This window comes from Abrus precatorius, unplaced genomic scaffold (assembly GCF_003935025.1).
Source record: "Abrus precatorius isolate BTA unplaced genomic scaffold, Abrus_2018 Scaffold9, whole genome shotgun sequence".
NCBI classification, from domain to species: domain Eukaryota; kingdom Viridiplantae; phylum Streptophyta; class Magnoliopsida; order Fabales; family Fabaceae; genus Abrus; species Abrus precatorius.
Genome location: NW_020874439.1, coordinates 5,826,112 through 5,846,065, shown reverse-complemented (window position 1 = coordinate 5,846,065; position 19,954 = coordinate 5,826,112). Strand labels below are relative to the sequence as shown.

The window sequence follows — 19,954 nt, the reverse complement described above, 5'->3', positions numbered from 1 at the left end:
ACTTTTCTTACTAAATTCCTTACGTATAACTTTGCTCTTCACTTCCCATCAAACTAATTACACACAAAAGGCATGGATCATAAGGGCTTTCAAAAAAGTTGAAATGTGGTTAGGTTTCAAATGAATCATTATTTTTCTAGAACACTATGAAAGATAAAAAGCGAATTTAATCAGAGAATTTCAAGTATTTAAGAACCTTTCATGGAAGGCAATACTATAAAGTAACATAAAATCAATATGTTAAAATGAGTCTATGATTTTTACCTCTATTGAAGGCTCGATTTTGGTTATATTTGTATCCATGATACAATCTAAAGGAATGATATCTTCTCTTGTGTCATCTCCTTTGTTTTCATTTTTACATAAAAATAATAAACAAATAAAAACTAAAATTAATGAAATATTGAACTGAATTATTTTCGTAGGGCAAAATTCATAAACAAGATACATGTTAGATAAGAATAGAAATCTTATAGATAGTTATCCTTTTACAGGCTAATGAAGTGTTACATCCACTATTAGATGTGTGTGGATAACTGTTCATGAATATATAATAATAAAAATTTTAGAAAGAAAATATGTTGTAAAAAGGTAGGAGAAAAACATATGAAAAAAAAATAAAACTTAATTCCCAAAAAGGTATTAAAATGAGAAATTTTAATCACATTACAAATTGATAAATTTAAAATTTTAAAAGATTCAAACATGAAATGAAGAAACAATTCTTAAGGAAAATTTAGCAATTATTTTACATACCTGTCCAGTGACTTTATTAAGAACGCTTTCTACTAAAAAAACATCATCAATAAGTCCTTTAAAAAAGGATTCATTAGAAGTTACTTGAGAAGCAAAATTGTTATCCATTGGTGCCAAAGTTTGATGATATCCTTAATTATAAATTTGATGCTGAGGTTGTTGGGGTAGAAATAAATCCTCTATGTCAATGTTTTCAATGTTATTGTCCATCGATATAGAGGAAGTTTGATTTGTGCTATTAACCTCATTAATAGTAGACACTACTCCTCCAACCAAACTACTATTATTTGGTATCAACAGCTCTAAAGAAGTCACACTATCAATGTTTTTATCATTCACAGTGTCATCCCAATAGTCAAAAGTATTTGGAAAACTATTTCCTTCCATGGAGCAGCTATAGCATTGCAATTAGCAAAACTTAAACTTAATGGTTAACACAATCTAAGTGTGTTGTTGAAACTATTACTAGATAAAAATCCTGAAGGACTAAGTGGGGAGTTTTGAGATGGCTGATTATAAATATTTTTCCCTAAATTTGAACCACTTCTAAGTTGATATGAATGGTATAGTTTAATTGGATTTGTTGTGATACCAACATTATTGATTTTTCTTGATGAAACCCCTAAATTATTGACATAAGAATCCATTTTGCTATGGCAGTAATGTCTAGAATTAGGAACATTATTACTTAATAACCAAGATAACTTGAATCTTAAGTAAGCAATGTATGTGTTGTTGGATTCTAATTTAAAATTTCTTCTTCCACTCTGCTTTATAGTTTTTTTCCATATCTTCTTGAATGTTTGCAACATCAATAATGGGTATGTTGAAGCCATCTTAGACAAAAGGATATCATTATTTTCATTTGCTTTGTTTACAACCATAACAAACAAATTTGTAACTCTCTTTAAGAAAAGTCGATATTTCTGCAAAATTCATGGAATAATGTCATGATTACACAATGCAAAAAGCACACATAAGATAGTATCACTCAAGATGATGATGATGATAATAATAATAATAATAATTTGTTAAATTTATTTTCTTTGTATGTGTGTAGATTGTTAACATGGACTTGACTTGTAGGAGTTTAAATATGTATAAAACTATAGTATTTGAGTACAGACTCAATTCATCTTACCCTTTTCTATATTTCCTTCTCTTGTCCAATTAATTAAAAGAATATACAATTTAGAAAAAATAAAAAAAATTACATTTGATTTTTTTCAATTAGAAGAACAGTAGAGAAAACATAAAAAGAGGAATACGTAATTTTTACCTATGACTAGCTACATACTTATGGATATTCTAAACTGTCAAGTAAAAAAAATGGATATCCTCTTCTATACAAAATTGAGATTATGATATTCTTGGCACAACTAACATACATATAGCATGTTAACTTATTACTAGTTCAGTTTTGGTGTATGCATTATATTTATGTAAGCTTGAATTTCTAATTTGATATCAAAATTACTAAAACTCAAGTATTTGATAATTTGTGTTATAGACAGCACGAAGAATGTAATTTTTAGAGACAATTCAAGCCAAAACTAAAAAAACAAAAAAATCTTTGTTGAAACACATGAGGGGTAAAACAATTCTCATACAAATAAACATTTAGAAAATAAACATGTAAATGACTTGCCACATTTTCCCTAGTTAACCTTTTAAAATTCATGACCTGGAGAATCTTTTTGGGAACTACATCTATTATAGCAAAAAGTGACAACAAAGTAATTAATCAGTTTATAATAATTACATATAATGCACAAGAAATTTAGTTTCTAGGTAACAAAATAGTAAAGTAAGATATAATATAAAGCAAAAATTAACTAAACTTACTCTTTAAGCCAATAATATTTATAACGTCCACAAATTTGCTTTGAAGTTTACTTATTCAAATAACTTTGGTCTTTTTTAGGTTAACAAATCCATTATTTTCCAAAGTATTTGTCAATTCTTTTTCCACATCACTATTTTGGTTAACCTATTTTTCTTTTAATGCTAAAGGTCCCAACTCTTTGTGATGCTTTCTCCCATAACTTGATTCTTCCATAATATCTCTTATTATTTTTGTATTAATTCTCATTATTTTTGTATTAATTCGCTCCTTACCTTTTATTCCAAAAATTGCAAATTTTCAAAAACCTTTGAAGACCTCTAGTGTTGTTAGTTTTATGATATAATGCACTACACCATATACTAATTTTTTTTTCTTGAATTTCCTCATTGTTGTCAAATGAATTCACTGAATTGGTAAAATATTGTTAATAAAAAAATATATATGCTATTAATCTATATTTTAAACTCTTGTTTAACAAAATTGAAAAAAAAACTCTAGAGTATCCCTTCATTTGTGTAAGAAACCATTTGTCTCATGGTCAAGTACTAAAGTAAAGACCCTTTTCAACTTTTAAATATATAAAAAGTACAAGCTACTTATGCTTGAACTAATATGAGTTAAAAACTTTATTTATATTTCAAGTTTTAATTTCAAGTACTAAACTATTATCAAGTTTTAAGACAAAACGTCGTGTGGGAAAGGTTTTCTACCATTGATTTATGTTGTGAGTCTTCAATCCGAGGTAAGAGGAGACTTTACCCTATCTTTTCTATCTTTAGTTTGTTTGTAATATTAGGGATTGCAAGGAGAGTAAGATAGAACGTAGGGGAATGGTCGGATTATGATTGGATTGTAATGGAAACTTTGTGTGGAATGAAATGTGATTGATATTGAACATGATGTGTGATTAAATGATTGAAAATACGTGTGAATGACATGATTCGAATTATGTTAGTAGATGTATGGAACGTGCAAGGTGAGTCTTTGTACTTGTGTGTGATAGTGTAAAGTACTCACCCTTACATTTATTTTTCAAGTGACCAAGGTGATCAGCACCAAACTTAGAAAATTTTATTTTGAAAATTGTGATGTATTTAAATTAGTCCTGTAGCATTTATTTTGATGCAAACTTGTAACCCTCCCTTATTTTGAAATACTTTAATAAGACTATGCATTGAGAGCTATTTGAATGAAATTTTTATTATTCTCATTTATTGTAAAATTAATTTATTTGGAAACATATTTTATCAACAAGATCATCCAGACATATATTCACAAACAAGAAACATACAATCACATCCGCATGAGTACAACACATTAAGTTCTCAATAATGGAATAAAGCTCTCATTACATCAAATAGATCGTTTTGTGAAGAAGTTAATGGAAAATGTCGTCCAAAAGACTAAGGTATTCCTACATATTATAGAGAAGAGTACTCTTTTGAGAGGAGAGAAAACAGAGAAAATAAAGATGAAATTGAAGAGTCGAGCTCCGAGAAACTTACTAATGATTCAGTGGAATGAAGATTCAAGTTTGGGTTCAAAGCAAGTTTGGAGCTCAGAAGAGTTTCTCTGGGAGAAGGGAAGAGAGAGTTTAGAAAAAAAGAGTTAGGAAAGGTTTCTTGGATTGCAATGAAAGCTTTTGAGTTGGACTCTCTTAAATAGCTCTCAAATCTCATGCGTTATCGCTTGAGCAAGCGGGCTCTCGCTTAGGCGAGTCCTTTCTTGCCTGGGTGAGAAAACCATATAGTGGTTTCTCTAAGCTTTTTTGGCTATTTTCACTTGAGCAAAAAGACATCCAGAGAGTGAGTGATTTTTCTTGTGAGTCCTTGATTGAGTGACTTATCTTGCCTGGGTGAGATCCCTTCTCGCTGAAGCAAGATCACTTCTCACCTAGGCATGAGGACAATTGGGACAAGTTTATATTGTCTCGCTTGAGTAAAAATGCCTGAAATCTTGTAGTTCTAAGTGCTCAATCTCGCTTGAGTGAAACCTATCTCGCCTAAACGAGACTCCCTGCACTAGACATCTTCCAAACACTCGTTAAATGAAACCAAAACACATCCAACATCACATATTGTTAAATATTTTATTAAATAATAAATAAATGAAAAAGAATGTGTTACACATTATACATTGTATTAATCCACTATAGCCCATTTATTACAATATCATACATTAAAATGTTTACCAAATAGATATATTGATGCATGCCTTTTTCAAAAATATAAATTAGAGAAACATGTTGTCAAGCCCCTTTACATATGCATCCTTTTAATTTTAAAGTATCATTAGAATTAATTTTTACTTCAGAGTTGAAAAAGTTGCACTAAATTTCTTTTACTCTCTCTCTATTTATATCTCTCTTACACACACAAAATTTCTTTTATTTAATTGTATCTTTTGGTTTTCAAAAATATTATTCTTGTTATTCAAAAAATAGTAAATTATTAGAAAGTAATTCAATCAAATACTAGTGCAACAAAGTCTGAGTTTGGTAACTTAATTTTAATATTGGTGAATTCTTCCTTTAATTTAGTCAAAATCTAAAAGGAGATAAAAAATCTTAATAGATTTAATTAAATATAAATAGTTTTATTTATTATTATTTAAGAACTTCATTATTTCTTATATCTTGATTCATGTATATTGACAAAGGAAATTATTGATATGAGTCTTTCGTTTTATGAATTCATTCTCCAACATTAGCGCTTGATTGATAGTATTTTACATGCTTTTTTTTTAATGAATTTTTATTTATTTATTTCAATCATACTGAAAGAGGCAATTGAGTAGGATTGTTATAGACTATTAATTCTCTATTTAAGTATTTAACACGGCTATATTCATTAAATCTTAAATTCAAAGTCACAAATTAAACTAGAATAAACTTTTACTTATTTTCTTTTTTTAAGTGTTAAATAATTATTATTTGAAATAAGAAAAATAAAAAATAAATTTATGCAAGTGTCTCAAAAAGTAATTAAATAAAAATTTATACATTTTAAATATTAGCAGCTTTTGTCTTTAAAAACAAATTTTACAGTGTTAAATATTTAATGCTCTTTCTAAATCTTTTAATTACTTAAATCAGCACTATTTACATGAAATTTCTATTTATTAAATATAAGATGAATACAATACAAAAAGAAAAGGGGCAATATCAAAATATATGGTACCTTTCTTTATAGTTCAAGGAAGTTAGTATCCCATCAATCACCAAAATATTGGCATTAAAGGGAATCAAATTACTTTTTGAATGACGACATATTCTCCTTTCATTATCAGATGTCATTATTTTTCATATAAACAGTAATTAAATTTTGATTGAAAGAAAGTAAAGTTTGTAAAATAGATAGTATATATGAAATTTTCTTATTCTCTTTATTCTTGTCATAATCTATACTCCTATCCTCTAAATACTGAAAATCATTAATGCAAATAATCTCTACGGCTTATATAGCATTAAATGTAATTTTATTTACATTAAATATTACTTTTCATTATTTTTAAGAAAATTTTAACTAGTTTCAGCTTTATTAAATAAACAAAAATAGAAAACTCGTAAAAGTAAAGAAAAAAATCATTTAAAAAAAATTGTATGCATTTAATTAGGTTATTTATTTTTTTAATCAATATTGTTAAGACATTTATTAATACATAAGGCTAATTTTTTATTTTCTTATTTGTCCACTTTTGTAAGGAAATTTTATTTTCATTAATTACGTAATTTATAATTTCAAAATAATACTAAATATTAATTATTTTAATTATACTTGTTTCTATATCTGATTTTTAAAATATTTTATGCAACAAAAAAGAATAAAATATATATATATATATATGGTATTAAGAAGTTAAAAAAATTCATATGAATAAAAATATTAATTATTTTTTTACTTTGTACGTTATCTTTCAAAACAGACAAATAAAAAAATATAAAGTAAAACATATTTGCTAATATCATCCAAATGGATAATTTTAAACAAAAAAAAAAGTTATATTCTTTTACTAAGAAAAAGATATTTGATATATATAGTACTCGCATTAATATTTTTTAATAATAATTTTATTTGGTAAAATTCACTCAAAGTTACGTGTCTATAGTTTGTTGTTGTAAATCATTTCTATGTAGTTAATTTATGAAATTAGACCTATATAGTAAATAAATTGTATATATGTTAGTATAATTAATTAAAATGCACTAAATAATTATATATAATATTAAAATAATTAAATATCATTTAATTTATTTATTTATTATCAATCATTTAATATAATATTTATTATTTATTTATTATTAATTATTGATTAAAAAATTAAAAGGTAAAATTAATGTTTTTTTCATTTAATTTTAAGCTAAGTATTGTTTTTGTCTTCTTCTTTTTTTATTGTAATTCTTTAACTTATAAAAATGTTTCAAATAAGTCATCTTTTGTTAAAAACATTAATTTAGTTAAAAGTTTTTTTCATTCTATGGATACTATGCATGTACTATTTATTGTCTTCCTTATATCTCTAAATATGACTCATTCATATTTTCTTCTTTTTCATTTCTTTCATTTTCATTTTGTTATCTTTTTTCTTTTTTTTCATCCTCCCTTCTTTTTCAAATTTGTTACAAAATGTTGGAATGAAAAATAATATATTTAAAATATTTTTACAAAATTTGAAAGTTTGGAGGGAAGAGGAAGAGAATGATTGGTGAAATTTAAACCTTATTTAAAAGTTATTTAACTAAGAGGAGAAGGGTTAGAGGGTTTTTGAGGTTTTTCTAAAAAATATAATTTTTCAAGTGAGAATTTTTTTAAAAAAATTATAAAAATAAAAATATTAATTTTAAAATTATTAATTTTTAGAGAGACAAAAATATTTATTTTTATTTTTAAAAATAAATAAATAAAAGATATAAAATAAAATATTATCATTTATACAATTAAACATTCGTTACCATTTCTTTTTAATATTAAAAATTTAAATAAGGAAAGGATGAACTTCCTTTTCCTTCTTTTTTTTTTATTTTTTTTCTTTAAACTCTCAAACAAAATTTAAAATAAATTAGCAAAAGTTAAAGAATAAAATTAAAATTTACCTTAAAGTTTAAGGATGAAAACACTAATTTTTCTAAATTAAAATAGTAATAAAAAATAACACAAAAAGGAGAGAAGAAAAAAAATTAAGAGAAAAGGTGTGTCGTAGTGATTTTTGGTATTGAGAAAGAATAAGAGTTTTCAAGAAACTTATCATGCAGGTTAAAAATAACTCTTTTTTTTTTCAATTTTAGATAACTTATATGAAAAAGTATCTCAAAAAATAAAAAAGTATAAGTTCATTTTAATTTATAAAATATATTTTATTTATTTATTATTTAATTTTATACTCTAATAAATATTTATTGAAAGTTTATTTAAACTGAATATTTATATAGTAAATTCAATATTTATATAGCTTCTCCCTTACTAACAAGTGAAAACTATTTCCAGGATCTCAGAATAATAGAATCTAAGACTTCCCTCTCATCCAAAACATCATTGAAAAATATAATTCTATTTCTATGCAACCACAAAGACCACACTGTACTTACCCAGATAATTAATAAGCATATTCCTTCTCTTTTACTACAGCCAACACCAACCCAAGAAAGCAAGTAAGTCAATAAATCTGAAGGCAAAACCAGTAAGAATCCAAGCCAACGTGAAGTAAAGTAACAGATTTGAGATGAAACTGAGCACGTTAAAAATAAATGAGTTGGAAGTTCCTCCAAACCATGACAGAAACAACAAGTTATATCATCAATTTGAACACCACGATCAATCAGTAAACCTTTACAAGGAAGTGCATTCAACAACAATTGCCAAGAAAAAACCAGAGACTTAAGAGGGACCTTCCCTCTCCATAGCCTTTGCAAGGCATCTGCCGTACACTGATCTACACTATTAGGACCACCAAAAAGTTCAAATAGTCATGAATACGCAGATTGCACTGAATAACAACCTGAAGAATCTGCCCTCCATACCCATTTATCTTCTTGTAGTAACTTAATAGAAACTCCATCCACAAGCTCCAACAAAAGATTAAAGCTCGAGATCTCATGTTGAAAGAGTCACTATCATCTATATATGTTATAATTTCCTCTTTTCTTAATTACCATTTAAAAATTACTAGTAAATTTTCTATGCATTACACATGCCTTGTATAAAAAAATTAAATTCATGGTTTATTTGCACTTTTAGTTTTTATATTTTAATTTTTTATATTTCATCTTAAATTCTTAATTATTGAAATTAAGTCTCACATCAAATTCTCACCAAATATTGAATAAGATATAATAAAATTATGAGATATAATTAATTTCTACAAATTAATGAAGGAAAATGCATAAAATATTTAAATAGAATAGTAAATTACATATATAAATTACAATAAAAGAATATTTTATAATTATTTAATTATTTTATATACCTTTTATTTATAAATCTATACAAATTACAATAACATATTATAGTTTTATTATACTTCTTTAAATAATGGATGAAATTTTGGGTAAAAATTGAACTGTTGAAAAGGACTAAATATGAGCAATTAAATTTAAAGGACTAAAACAACACATAAATTACATTATAGGGACTAAAAGTATTATTAAATATAAATTTTAAGAAATCATAAATAAAAAATAAATTAAAATATTTATTATTTTTTTATTATTAATCATGTATATTCTATTATATTAGATAAGAATAAATAAATAAGACTTTTCAAACTGAGATGTAATTATTGAAATAAATTATTTTAATCAAGTATCTTGTCTATATTGATAATAGTATTTCTCATGTATCATTAACTTAAATTAAATTTTAAAATAATAATTAAAACTATGCTATATGACTGTTTTGAAATTTAATAAATTTAAAATTATTATAATTTTTTTTTTATGGAAAATTATTATAATAAAAATATATTAAATTAAAATAAGTTATAAAAAGTAAATTTTAATTAATATTAAATTAAAAATAAACACATAATATCGAAACAATATCTTAAACATTCAATGCATTTTAATTAATTTAACCAAAATTATCTAATTCAATTAATTAATTATAAAGTTATAAAATTTTAATTAGTTTTATCGACTGGAAACGTTGGTATGATAAACAGCAGGAAAAAAACCTAATATTTAATTAAACGCTCATGTTTAAAAAAATTAAATAGTTTCGTTCAAAAATAAATATTTACAATTTATATATAAAGTATAGAGATTGATATATTTTCAAGTTATCATAACATCAAAATTGCTTTATGTAAACAGAAAGATATCAATATAAGAAAAAAAATTAAAATAAAAGTATATGTTAATTGCAAAAGAAGTCACGTGACTTATAAGGATAAAAATAACTCCTTGGAGCATTCTCACTGTGATAACTATAATACAGGGATGGATTTATTTTTATTATTTATAAATTATTTTAAAAAATAAAATAATATTAAATACACTTTGTTAAATATTTTTGTATCTAATTATTAAATTTTTTACACATTTATTACAAATGAGAGATAAATAATAATAATAAATAATTAAATACGTAAAATTTATAGTAATAAATTAAAAATTAATTAATAAAAGAGATGCCCAAATATAAAAAAATAAAGGAAATACTATAAAATAAATACAGTATTAATTAGATTTCTTAAGTTGTAATGATTACCAAAACGACAATTAAAAAAAATAAAAATGCTAATGTTTTATTTCTTTGATATGAAATTATAGAACTAGAGCTATTGTGTGAAATTATTGTCATTCAACTTACGTGATTAAAAGTCTGTATAATAATAATATATTATTTTTTATCCATTTCAATGTAAAAAAAAAATGGAAGTATTTATTTTTTAAATTAATATAAATTTTGTGTTTATCTCAGTTGTATATATTTTTTTCTTTTATTTTATGACACATTTTATTAACTTTTATTCCCTCTATTTCAAGTCAGGTAACATTTGAATAAAAAATCATATGAAATAAGTTTTAAATTTTAATAAAATATTTAATAAATAAAACAAATTACCATCAAAAGTTGACCAAACTACATTAACACTATTATTGTTTCAAAACTATCCTCACCTCACTAATTTGAAGGCACCCGTCCTCCCTATTATAATTAATGAATACAATAAAGAGTAAGTATAGCTCAGTAAAATTATTTTATTAATTCAAATATTAATTAATTTTATTTACTTTTCAAGAAAATATTAATCAAATTAAAATAGAATATATTTTTATAATTTACACCTATCCTCTTTAAAATATAATTTGACTAAAAAAATGTGTTGTGCGATGATATTTTTATATTCCTAGTCTCTTTAATTAATATTTAGTATGAATAAATCAACATTAAATATAGTGGAATATTTATTAAAAATCAAATATAAATTTAGTAAAAAGAGGTCTTATATTTTAATAATAGAGAAGATGACTAATATATAAAGATAGAGAAGGAAAATTTTCAAAAAGATAAAGCAAAAATGAAAGTTATACAAAATTTATATAAATTGAAAATTTTAAAAACATGAGATTGAGGTTAGGTATAAAATTAGTGAAATTATTAACCCTCTATCAGCAGAAATTATTCCATCAAAAAGTTTAAATTAATTATGAAGTGTTTGATATAGGTCGCCATTTATTTTTGTATTTAATTACTGTTTTATTAATTTTTTTATATTTTTAAATTATATGCAATACCAATACTTATTTTATAATTTTTTCCTGACATAAATTTTAGAAACTAAATCATGTTATAATATTGAAAATTATTTATAATATTCAATCGAGTTGTATTTGAAATTTAAAATAAATTAATTTTAAATTTGACGTATGTAGAATTCACTTTTATTTCCTTTTTTTTAACATATTTACTACCTTAAATTGATAATTGATTTTTAATATTTTGGTTTAATATATAATAAATTTTCATTCTAATAATGATAATTATCTATATTATGATATATATATATATATATATATATATATATATTAAATTTGTATCATTAAATACTATTTAAAATAATTTTAAAAAAAACCATGATATCAACGAAAGAGTAAAAGTAAAAGCAATAAAATGTGTACACATCTCTCACATGACTTTGCAGTGTAACAAGGCAATGCAAAGTATTTTACTTTAAAATAAATATATATAATTTAATAAATAAAAACTATATTTTTGTAAATCTTGATATATAATAAAATTATTTAAAATTAATTTTTAAAAATAATAACTTAACTTTATAATCACAAACTGTGTGTATTAAAATGTGAAAGATTGAATAAAATTACAATAATTTAAAATATAATTTATTTTAAAATAATAAAAATAATATATTAAATATTGTGAATTTTGTATATAAATAAATATATTTAAAAATTTTAAAATTTTATACAAGTATAATAAAAAATTTATAAATATAAACATAGATATTTATTAAAAATTGAAAGTTTTAAAAAATATTAAAAGAAATTTTATAAAAGTAAATATAAAAATTTATTAAAATCTGAAAGTTTTCATAAAAAAAAAAAAAAAATTAAGTCATACTTTTTACTTTCAACACTAGAACAAAATTATTTAAAAAATGAAAAAACGCAAAATTATTGATAAAGAATTTACACATAGTATTTTAAATAATTTTAACCTTAAAAAATACATACGACAAATCGTAACAAAAAGTAATTTTAATAAATGTTTGACTTTTTAGATAAACATTACTGATGTGGACATGTGGTATTTAAAATATGTCTATCATGATTTTGCAATTAATTAGCAATCTAATGTGTATATATATATGATATAAATTCATATTTTATTAATTGAAATAAAAAATTTATTTTAACATAACTTTATAACTGCGAATAATATACATCAAAATATAAAGATTTAATAAAATTATGTAATTTTAGAATATAATTTATTCGTTTGGTTACATAATATATTTTATATTAAAATAATATTTTTATAATATAGTATAAACATTTAATTAAATATCAATAATTAATATATAATAATAATCATAAAATTAATGAAATAATATATTAATTTAGTGTATTTAAATTATTAAATATACTTTTAATCTTTATATTTAATGTATTTTAGTATTAGTCCCTCGAAATTATTTACTTATATTTTTATTGTACTGCATAAAAGGTGAGGTTAAAAACAAAAATTTACAAAAATATAACGATCATAACAAAAAAAATAGAATTAATGTTTTTATCTTAAGTAAGTTTCAATTTTATACTTGAACTTTATTTTAGTTTATTTTAATTTTTTAAATTTTAAAAATATTTTAAATAAGTTTTTTTTTATTAAAAATATTAACTCTATTAAGATATTTTTATTATTTTCTATCACGTAATAATATATATTAATTATAATTTTCTAATAGAGTTAAATATGTAATGCTTGAAATTTAAAAGAAAGTTTTGCAGAAATGTTCAGGAGAGAAAAAAAATAGAGATAAAATATAAAAATTAGGAAGAGAAAAAGAATAGAACTATAAGTCGTTAATTTTTTGAGGATTTAAAAGTGTACTTGGTTATAAACTTAATATTAGTAACATGTAAATAACTCGTATATATATAAAATTTTAAATTTTAAGAGTTGTATTTTATATAAGTGACTATGATTTTTTAAAATATATATATATATATATATATATATACTATTTTTATAATTAAAAAATTATTTTTAACCTTAAATTGTCTTCATATAGATAAAATTATATTTTATCATTACCGTTTTCCTTTACTTTTTTTAGCATAAAAATATTCATTAAATATTAAAGTAATATAAAAATTATTTAAAACTTATACAAAAATTATAAATAAAATAATGAGTAAAATTAAAATTTCAAAATTATTAATCAAATTAAGCTCAAACTTGAAATTTAACTTATTTAAATAAATAAGTTAAATTTAAATTTATTTATTTTTTACAAGATAGCTTGAACTTTAAATATTTAAGTCACCTCGTTTAACCCAGCATATTAACATTTATTTTGATATTATATAAGTTTATGTAAGCTATTTAATAAGTGATACAATAATAAAATAATTTTTGAATAACGGTTTAGGCTCCTCTTGAATCTCAACACAGAAAAGCTCAATAAAGTTTATGTATTCTTGAAGAGTATGATATTAGTGTGTGTGTGCCTTTGAAGAGATGAAAAGGGTTGGCTATCGAACTTGACATGCTCACATACTTATTGTATCAGCTTGCCATGAAATTTAGAAATTTGCTTATGATTGCTTATGAAATTTATATAACTAAAGCTAGTAAAATGAGTCAATATAGAATCAAGTCAAAATTTGAATCTTTTAATCTAATCTAATCAAGCTCAATACAGGCTAAGTTTGTCAAAATTCCAAAAAGTTAAGCAATCATTTTTGTAAGCTCAAATCTTGAATTGACTCAGCTGATGCATGAACTAAACTAGATTTTTCATGTAAATTAACAAAACTACCAAGTTTAGGCAAGAACATGAAACTGAAATATTCAAGCTTCAACACACTGTTTATTTGCAAACTATCATATGTAGTTTGAGACAAACAGAAAAGGAGTATGCTCAAACTCGATTTGATAAAGCTCTTCTACGATCTTGATTTCCTTTTACGCCATATCGTTGAGAATGGATTCAATGAAGCCATAGTCCCATTCCAACTGAGGTAAGAAAAAAAGACATAAATAAATAGACATATATTGCATGACATATGCTTGTAAGTAAAGGAGGAAATATGTTGTGACTCAAAAACTTTGAAAAAAGAATGAACTGCGTCCAATTATTAAAAGTTATTGAAGCATGTACAAATTTTGATGAGTTTAATGATAATAGTTAAATTAACTCTCATGTACCAGAAAAGTTAATTCTTAAACTGTTTTTAGCTAACCCCACAATATTTAGACTATTTTTTGGGCAAAAGTTATTGTTACTTAATGAATAAATTGATGTAATAATATTTTGAGAATCACATGAACATTTAGAAATCTTTTCAATGAACTACATGTTTATACTTTTATAAAAATAAAAAATAAAAATTGATCATCTAGATGCAAAAGATATATTTCTATTTATGAAGATCAACTACTTTGCTGTAAAGTGGTGAAGAAAAAGACGTAAATGATTTAAAATTCCTTTTACAGTAAAAGACACTTGTATAATTAAATTATTTGATTTCAACTATAAGACATCTAAGGCGAAAACGAAAGATAAAAAGTGAATTTAATTAAAGAATTTTAAATATTTAAGAACTTCTCATGCAAGTCAATACTATGAATCAATATCAGATCAGTATGTTAAAATGAGTATGTTTTTTTACCTCTGTTATAGGCTCGACATTGGTTATATTTGTATCCATGATACAATCTAAAGGAATGGTATCTTCTCTTGTGTCATCTCCTTTATTTTCATCCTTACATAAAAATAATTAACAAATAGAAAACTAAAATTAATGAAACATTAAACTGAATTATTTCTTTAGTGCAAAATTCAGTAACAAGATACATGTTAGGTAAGAATATAAATTTTATATATAGTTATCTTTTTACATGTTAATGAAGTCATCCATTTTTCATGAATATATAACAATAAAAATTTTAGAAAGAGAAAATATGTTGTAAAAGGGTGGGAGAAAAATATATAAAAAAAATTTATAAATTCCCAAAAAGGTTTTAAATAAAATTTGTAATCACATTACAAATTGATATTTAAAATTTCCAATATGATTCAAATATGAAATAAAAAATAATTATTAAGGAAACTTGAGAAATTATTTTACATACCTGCATAGTGACTTGATTAAGAATGTTTTCCACTGAAAAAGAATCATCATCAAGTCCTTCGAAAAAGGATTCATCAGAAGTTACTTGAGAAGCAATAGTGTTATTCATTGTTGCTGAAATTTGATGATATCTTTGACTATGAATCTGATGCTGAGGTTGTTGAGGCCGAAATAACTCCTTCATGTCAATGTTTTTAATGTTATTGTCCATTGATACAGGGGAAGATTGATTTGTGCTATTAACCTCATTGGTAGCAGACACTACTCCAACCAAACTACTATCATTTGGTATCAAGAGTCCTTTTGACCCATTCCTTCCTTGAAAAGTTGTTATAGCATTGCAATTAGATAAATTTGAGCTTGATGTTTGACATAGTCCTACTGTGTTGTTGAACTTATTACTAGCTAATCCTGAAGGGCTAATTGGAGAGTTTTGAGATGGCCGATTGTAAATATTTTGCCCTAAATTTGAACCACTTCTAAGTTTATATGCATCATTCACATTGAGATATGAATGGTATAGTGTAGTTGGATTGGTTGTGATACCAAGGTTATTGATTTTGCTTGATGAAACCTCTACATTATTAACATGAGGATCCATTTTGCTATGACAATGTTGCGTAGAGTTAGTAACATCATTACTCAATAACCAAGATAACTTGAATCTTAAGTGCGCAATGTATGTGCTGTTGGATTCTAAATTTAAATTTCTCCTTCCACTTTGCTTTATAGTTTTTTCCATATCTTCTTGAATGATTTGCAACATCAATGCTGGGTATGCTGATGCCATCTTAGACAAAAGGATATCATTGTCTTCCTTTGCTTTGTTTACAATCATGACAAACAAACCTGTAACTCTCTTTAAAAAAAGTCGATGTTTCTGCAAAATTCATGGAATAATACCATGATTACACAAAATGCAAAAAAAAAAACACATAGAATAGTATCACTCATAATAATAATTATTATTATTATTATTATTATAATAAATTGTTAAATTTATTCTCTTTGTATGTGTAGATTATTAACATGGACTTGACTTGTAGGAGTTTAAATATGTATAAACTGCAGTATTTGAGTATAGACTCAATTATACAAATTAGGAAAAATGATAAGAAATGGTACATATGATTTTATTTTATTTTTTAAAAACAAGAAAAAGGGAATAGATAGTTTCTACATGTGACTAGCTACTAATGGATATCCTAAAATGCCAAGCTAAAAAAAAAATGGATATCCTCTTCTATCCAAAATTGAGATTAGTTATGATATTCTTGGCGCAGCTAACATACATATAGCATGTTAACTTATTACTAGTTTAGTTTTGGTGCATTTATGTAAGCTTAAATTTCTAATTTGATATCAAAATTAATTCAAAAAATATTTGATAATCTGTGTTATAAACAGCACAAAAGAATGCAATTTTTAGAGACAATTTAAGTCAAAACTAAAAAAAAAAAAAAAATCTTTATTGAAACACATGCAAGAATAAACCAAATTTCATACAAATAAACATTTAGAAGAGGACACAAAATCAACAAACCTGCAAATGACTTGCCACATTTTCTCTAGTTAACCCTTCAACATTCATGACTTGGAGAATCTTTTTGGGAACTGCATCTGATTGTAACAAAAATTGATAACAAAGTAATTAATCAGTTTATAATAATTACATATAATGCACAACAAATTTTCTTTCTAGGTAACAAAATAGAAAAATAAGAAATAATATAAAGCAAAAGTTAACTAAACTTACTCTTTAAGCCAATAATATTTATGGCTTCCATGAATTTGCTTTGAAGTTTATTTGTCCAAACAACTTTGATCTTCTTTTCGGTACCAAATCCATTATTTTCCAAAGTGTTTGTTGATTCTTTTCCCATATCACTCTTTTGGCTAACTAGTTTTTCTTTTAGTGTTGAAGATCTCAACTCTTTGTGATGCTTTCTCCCACAACTTGATTCTTCGATAATATTTCTCATTATTTTTGTGTTAATTGGCTCTTTACCTTTCATTCCAGAAATTGCAAATTGCCAAATACCTTTGAAGTCCTCTAGTGTTGCTGGTTTTATGATATAACGCACTACACCAGATGCTAGAGCTTTTTCTTGGATTTTCTCATTGTTGTCAAATGAAATCACTGAATGGGTAAGATATTGTTAATAGAAAACATATATGTCATTAATCTAAATTTCAAGCTCTTGTTTAACAAAATTGAAAAAAAAAATCTAGAGTATCCCATTCATTTGATAGGTAAGAAACCATATTTTCTCATGATCAAGTACTAAAGTAGAGACTTTTTCAAATTTTAAATATATAAAAAGTACAAGCTACTTCTACTTGAACTAATACATGTGAGTTAAAAAATTTATTTATGTTTTAAGTTTCAATTCAAGCTAAACTATATAAAATTAAAAAGAATTGAACTATTGTTTTGAAACATATGAAATGTCATCCTTTAACTTTAAACAAATTAACATTGTCAATGTTATCGAAGAATAAGTAAATTAATTTAGAATGGAACTTACTTATAATTGGAATTGTAAATTCTTTTTCAACTACTTCTTTCAATTTGAATCCGTCGAGATTTGGCATGTGAACTTCAGTAACAATGAGTTGAAAATATTCTTCATTATTTCGAAGTTTTTCTAAAGCAACTGAGGAGTGTGTAGTACCTACAGCTGAAATACCAAGTAATGATGTTATTGCAATTATAAAGATACATTATACATTGCATTAATCCATTATAGCTCATTTATTGTAATATCACACATTAAAATGTTTCCCAAACAAATAAATGGATGCATGCCTTTTTCAAAATTTAAAATATAAATTAGAGAAACTTGTTATCAAGCCACCTTGTACATATGCATCCTCTTAATTTCAAAGACAAAGGAGAGTATCGTTGGAGTTAATTTTCACTTTAGAGCTGAGAGAGTTGCAATAAATTTCTTTTACTCTTTCTCTTTCTCTCTCTCTCTCACACAAAATTTCTTTCATTTAATTGTATCTTATGGTTTCCAAAAAGTATTATTTTTTATTCAAAAAATAGTAAATTATTAGAAAGTAATTCTATCAAATACTAATGCAACACATTATAAGTTTGGTAACTCAATTTTAACATGGGTGAATTCTTCCTTTAGTTTAGTCAGAATCTAAAAGAGGATAAAAATTCTTAATAGATTCAATCAAGTAAATAATTTTATTTATTATTTTTTATTATTATTTTAATGCTTGATTGATAGTATATTTACATATTTTTCTAATAAATTATTTATTTTATTTCAATCATATGTACCCCTGTGAGAAGCAATTAAGTAGGATTATTACAGACTATAAAATTTTCTATTTAAGTATTTAACATGATTACATTCATTGAATCTTAAATTCAAGACCACAAATTAAACTAGAATAAAATTTAATTTAATTTCTTTTTTTTAAGTGATAAAAAATTGTTATTTAAAATAAGAAATATAAAAAAATTATGCAAGTGTCTTAAGAATCGATTACATAAAAATAAAAATAATTAAAAATTACAATTCAAATATTAGTAGCTTTTGTCTTTAAAAATAAATTTGACAGTGTTAAATATTTGATGCTATTTCTAAATCTTTTTACTTAAATTAGTACTAACTCCAGTAAATGTAATTTTTATCTGTTGTTAGCTATAGTACTCCTAAAATTAAGAGGGTGTTGTATTGTTTTTAGATTGAGAAGTGTGATTTTTTTAATATCTTAAAAATTAAATGATAATTATGTATTTTTCAAATAAATTACTAACCTCATTACGTAAGAGAACATATAATACTCCTCATTTTAGAGAACACGGTAGAATTTACCTTTTTGATAAGATGAATACAATGCCAAAAAGAAAACAGCAACATCAAAATATATTGTACCTGTGTAGTTCAAGGAAGTTAATATCTCCATTGTTGTGTCTAGAGAAGCAGCATCACCATCAACCACCAAAATATTGACATTGAAGGGAGTCAAATTACTTTCTGAAAGGCGACATACTCTCCTTTCATCATCAGATGTCATTGTTTCTCACATAAACAGTAATTAAAATTTGATTGAAAGAAAGAAAAGTTTGTGAGATAGAAAATACATATGAAATTTTCTTATTCTCTTTCTATTTATTTTTGCCATAACCTACACTCATACCCTCTGAATACTGAAAATCATTAATGCAAATAATCTCTACAGCTTATATAGCATTAAATGTAATTTTGCTTACATTAAATATTACTTGTCATATATTTTTTAAGAAAATGTTAACTAGTGTCAGCTTTATGAAATAAATAAAAATAGAAAGCTCGTAAAATAAATTAAAAAAAAACCCATTTAAAAAAGTTTGTAAGCATTTAATAAGGTTATTTAATTTTTTTAATCAATATTTTTAAGAAATTTAATAATATACAAGACTAATTTTTTATTTTCTTATTTGTCCACTTCTGTATGGAAATTTTGTTTTCATTAATTACATAATTTATAATTTCAAAATAATAGTAAATAGTATTTTTTTTAATTAT

At 23.6% G+C, this 19,954-nt stretch overlaps 1 protein-coding gene across 1 annotated transcript; it reads right to left on the bottom strand.

Moving 5' to 3' along the window:
- Positions 1-14,253: 14,253 nt before the first annotated feature.
- LOC113850659 (putative two-component response regulator ARR21) lies at positions 14,254-19,463 on the bottom strand. The gene is made up of 6 exons (XM_027481231.1): positions 19,322-19,463; positions 17,951-18,097; positions 17,179-17,562; positions 16,966-17,042; positions 15,424-16,302; positions 14,254-14,304 (listed from the first exon to the last, which is right to left on the bottom strand). Exons 1-6 carry the CDS (start codon positions 19,461-19,463, stop codon positions 14,254-14,256), a joined length of 1,680 nt encoding a protein of 559 aa, XP_027337032.1.
- Positions 19,464-19,954: the final 491 nt, after the last annotated feature.

What these genes read in the sequence shown, in the direction of transcription:
- LOC113850659 (XM_027481231.1), bottom strand. Translation starts at nt 19,463, where the DNA reads ATGACATCTGATGATGAAAGGAGAGTATGTCGCCTTTCAGAAAGTAAT. An exon ending in ATTTACAATTCCAATTATAA is followed by an intron (nt 17,563 to 17,950) that starts GTAAGTTCCATT and finishes TTACCCATTCAG; the next exon opens with TGATTTCATTTGACAACAAT. An exon ending in ATGTGGCAAGTCATTTGCAG is followed by an intron (nt 16,303 to 16,965) that starts GTTTGTTGATTT and finishes TGAATTTTGCAG; the next exon opens with AAACATCGACTTTTTTTAAA.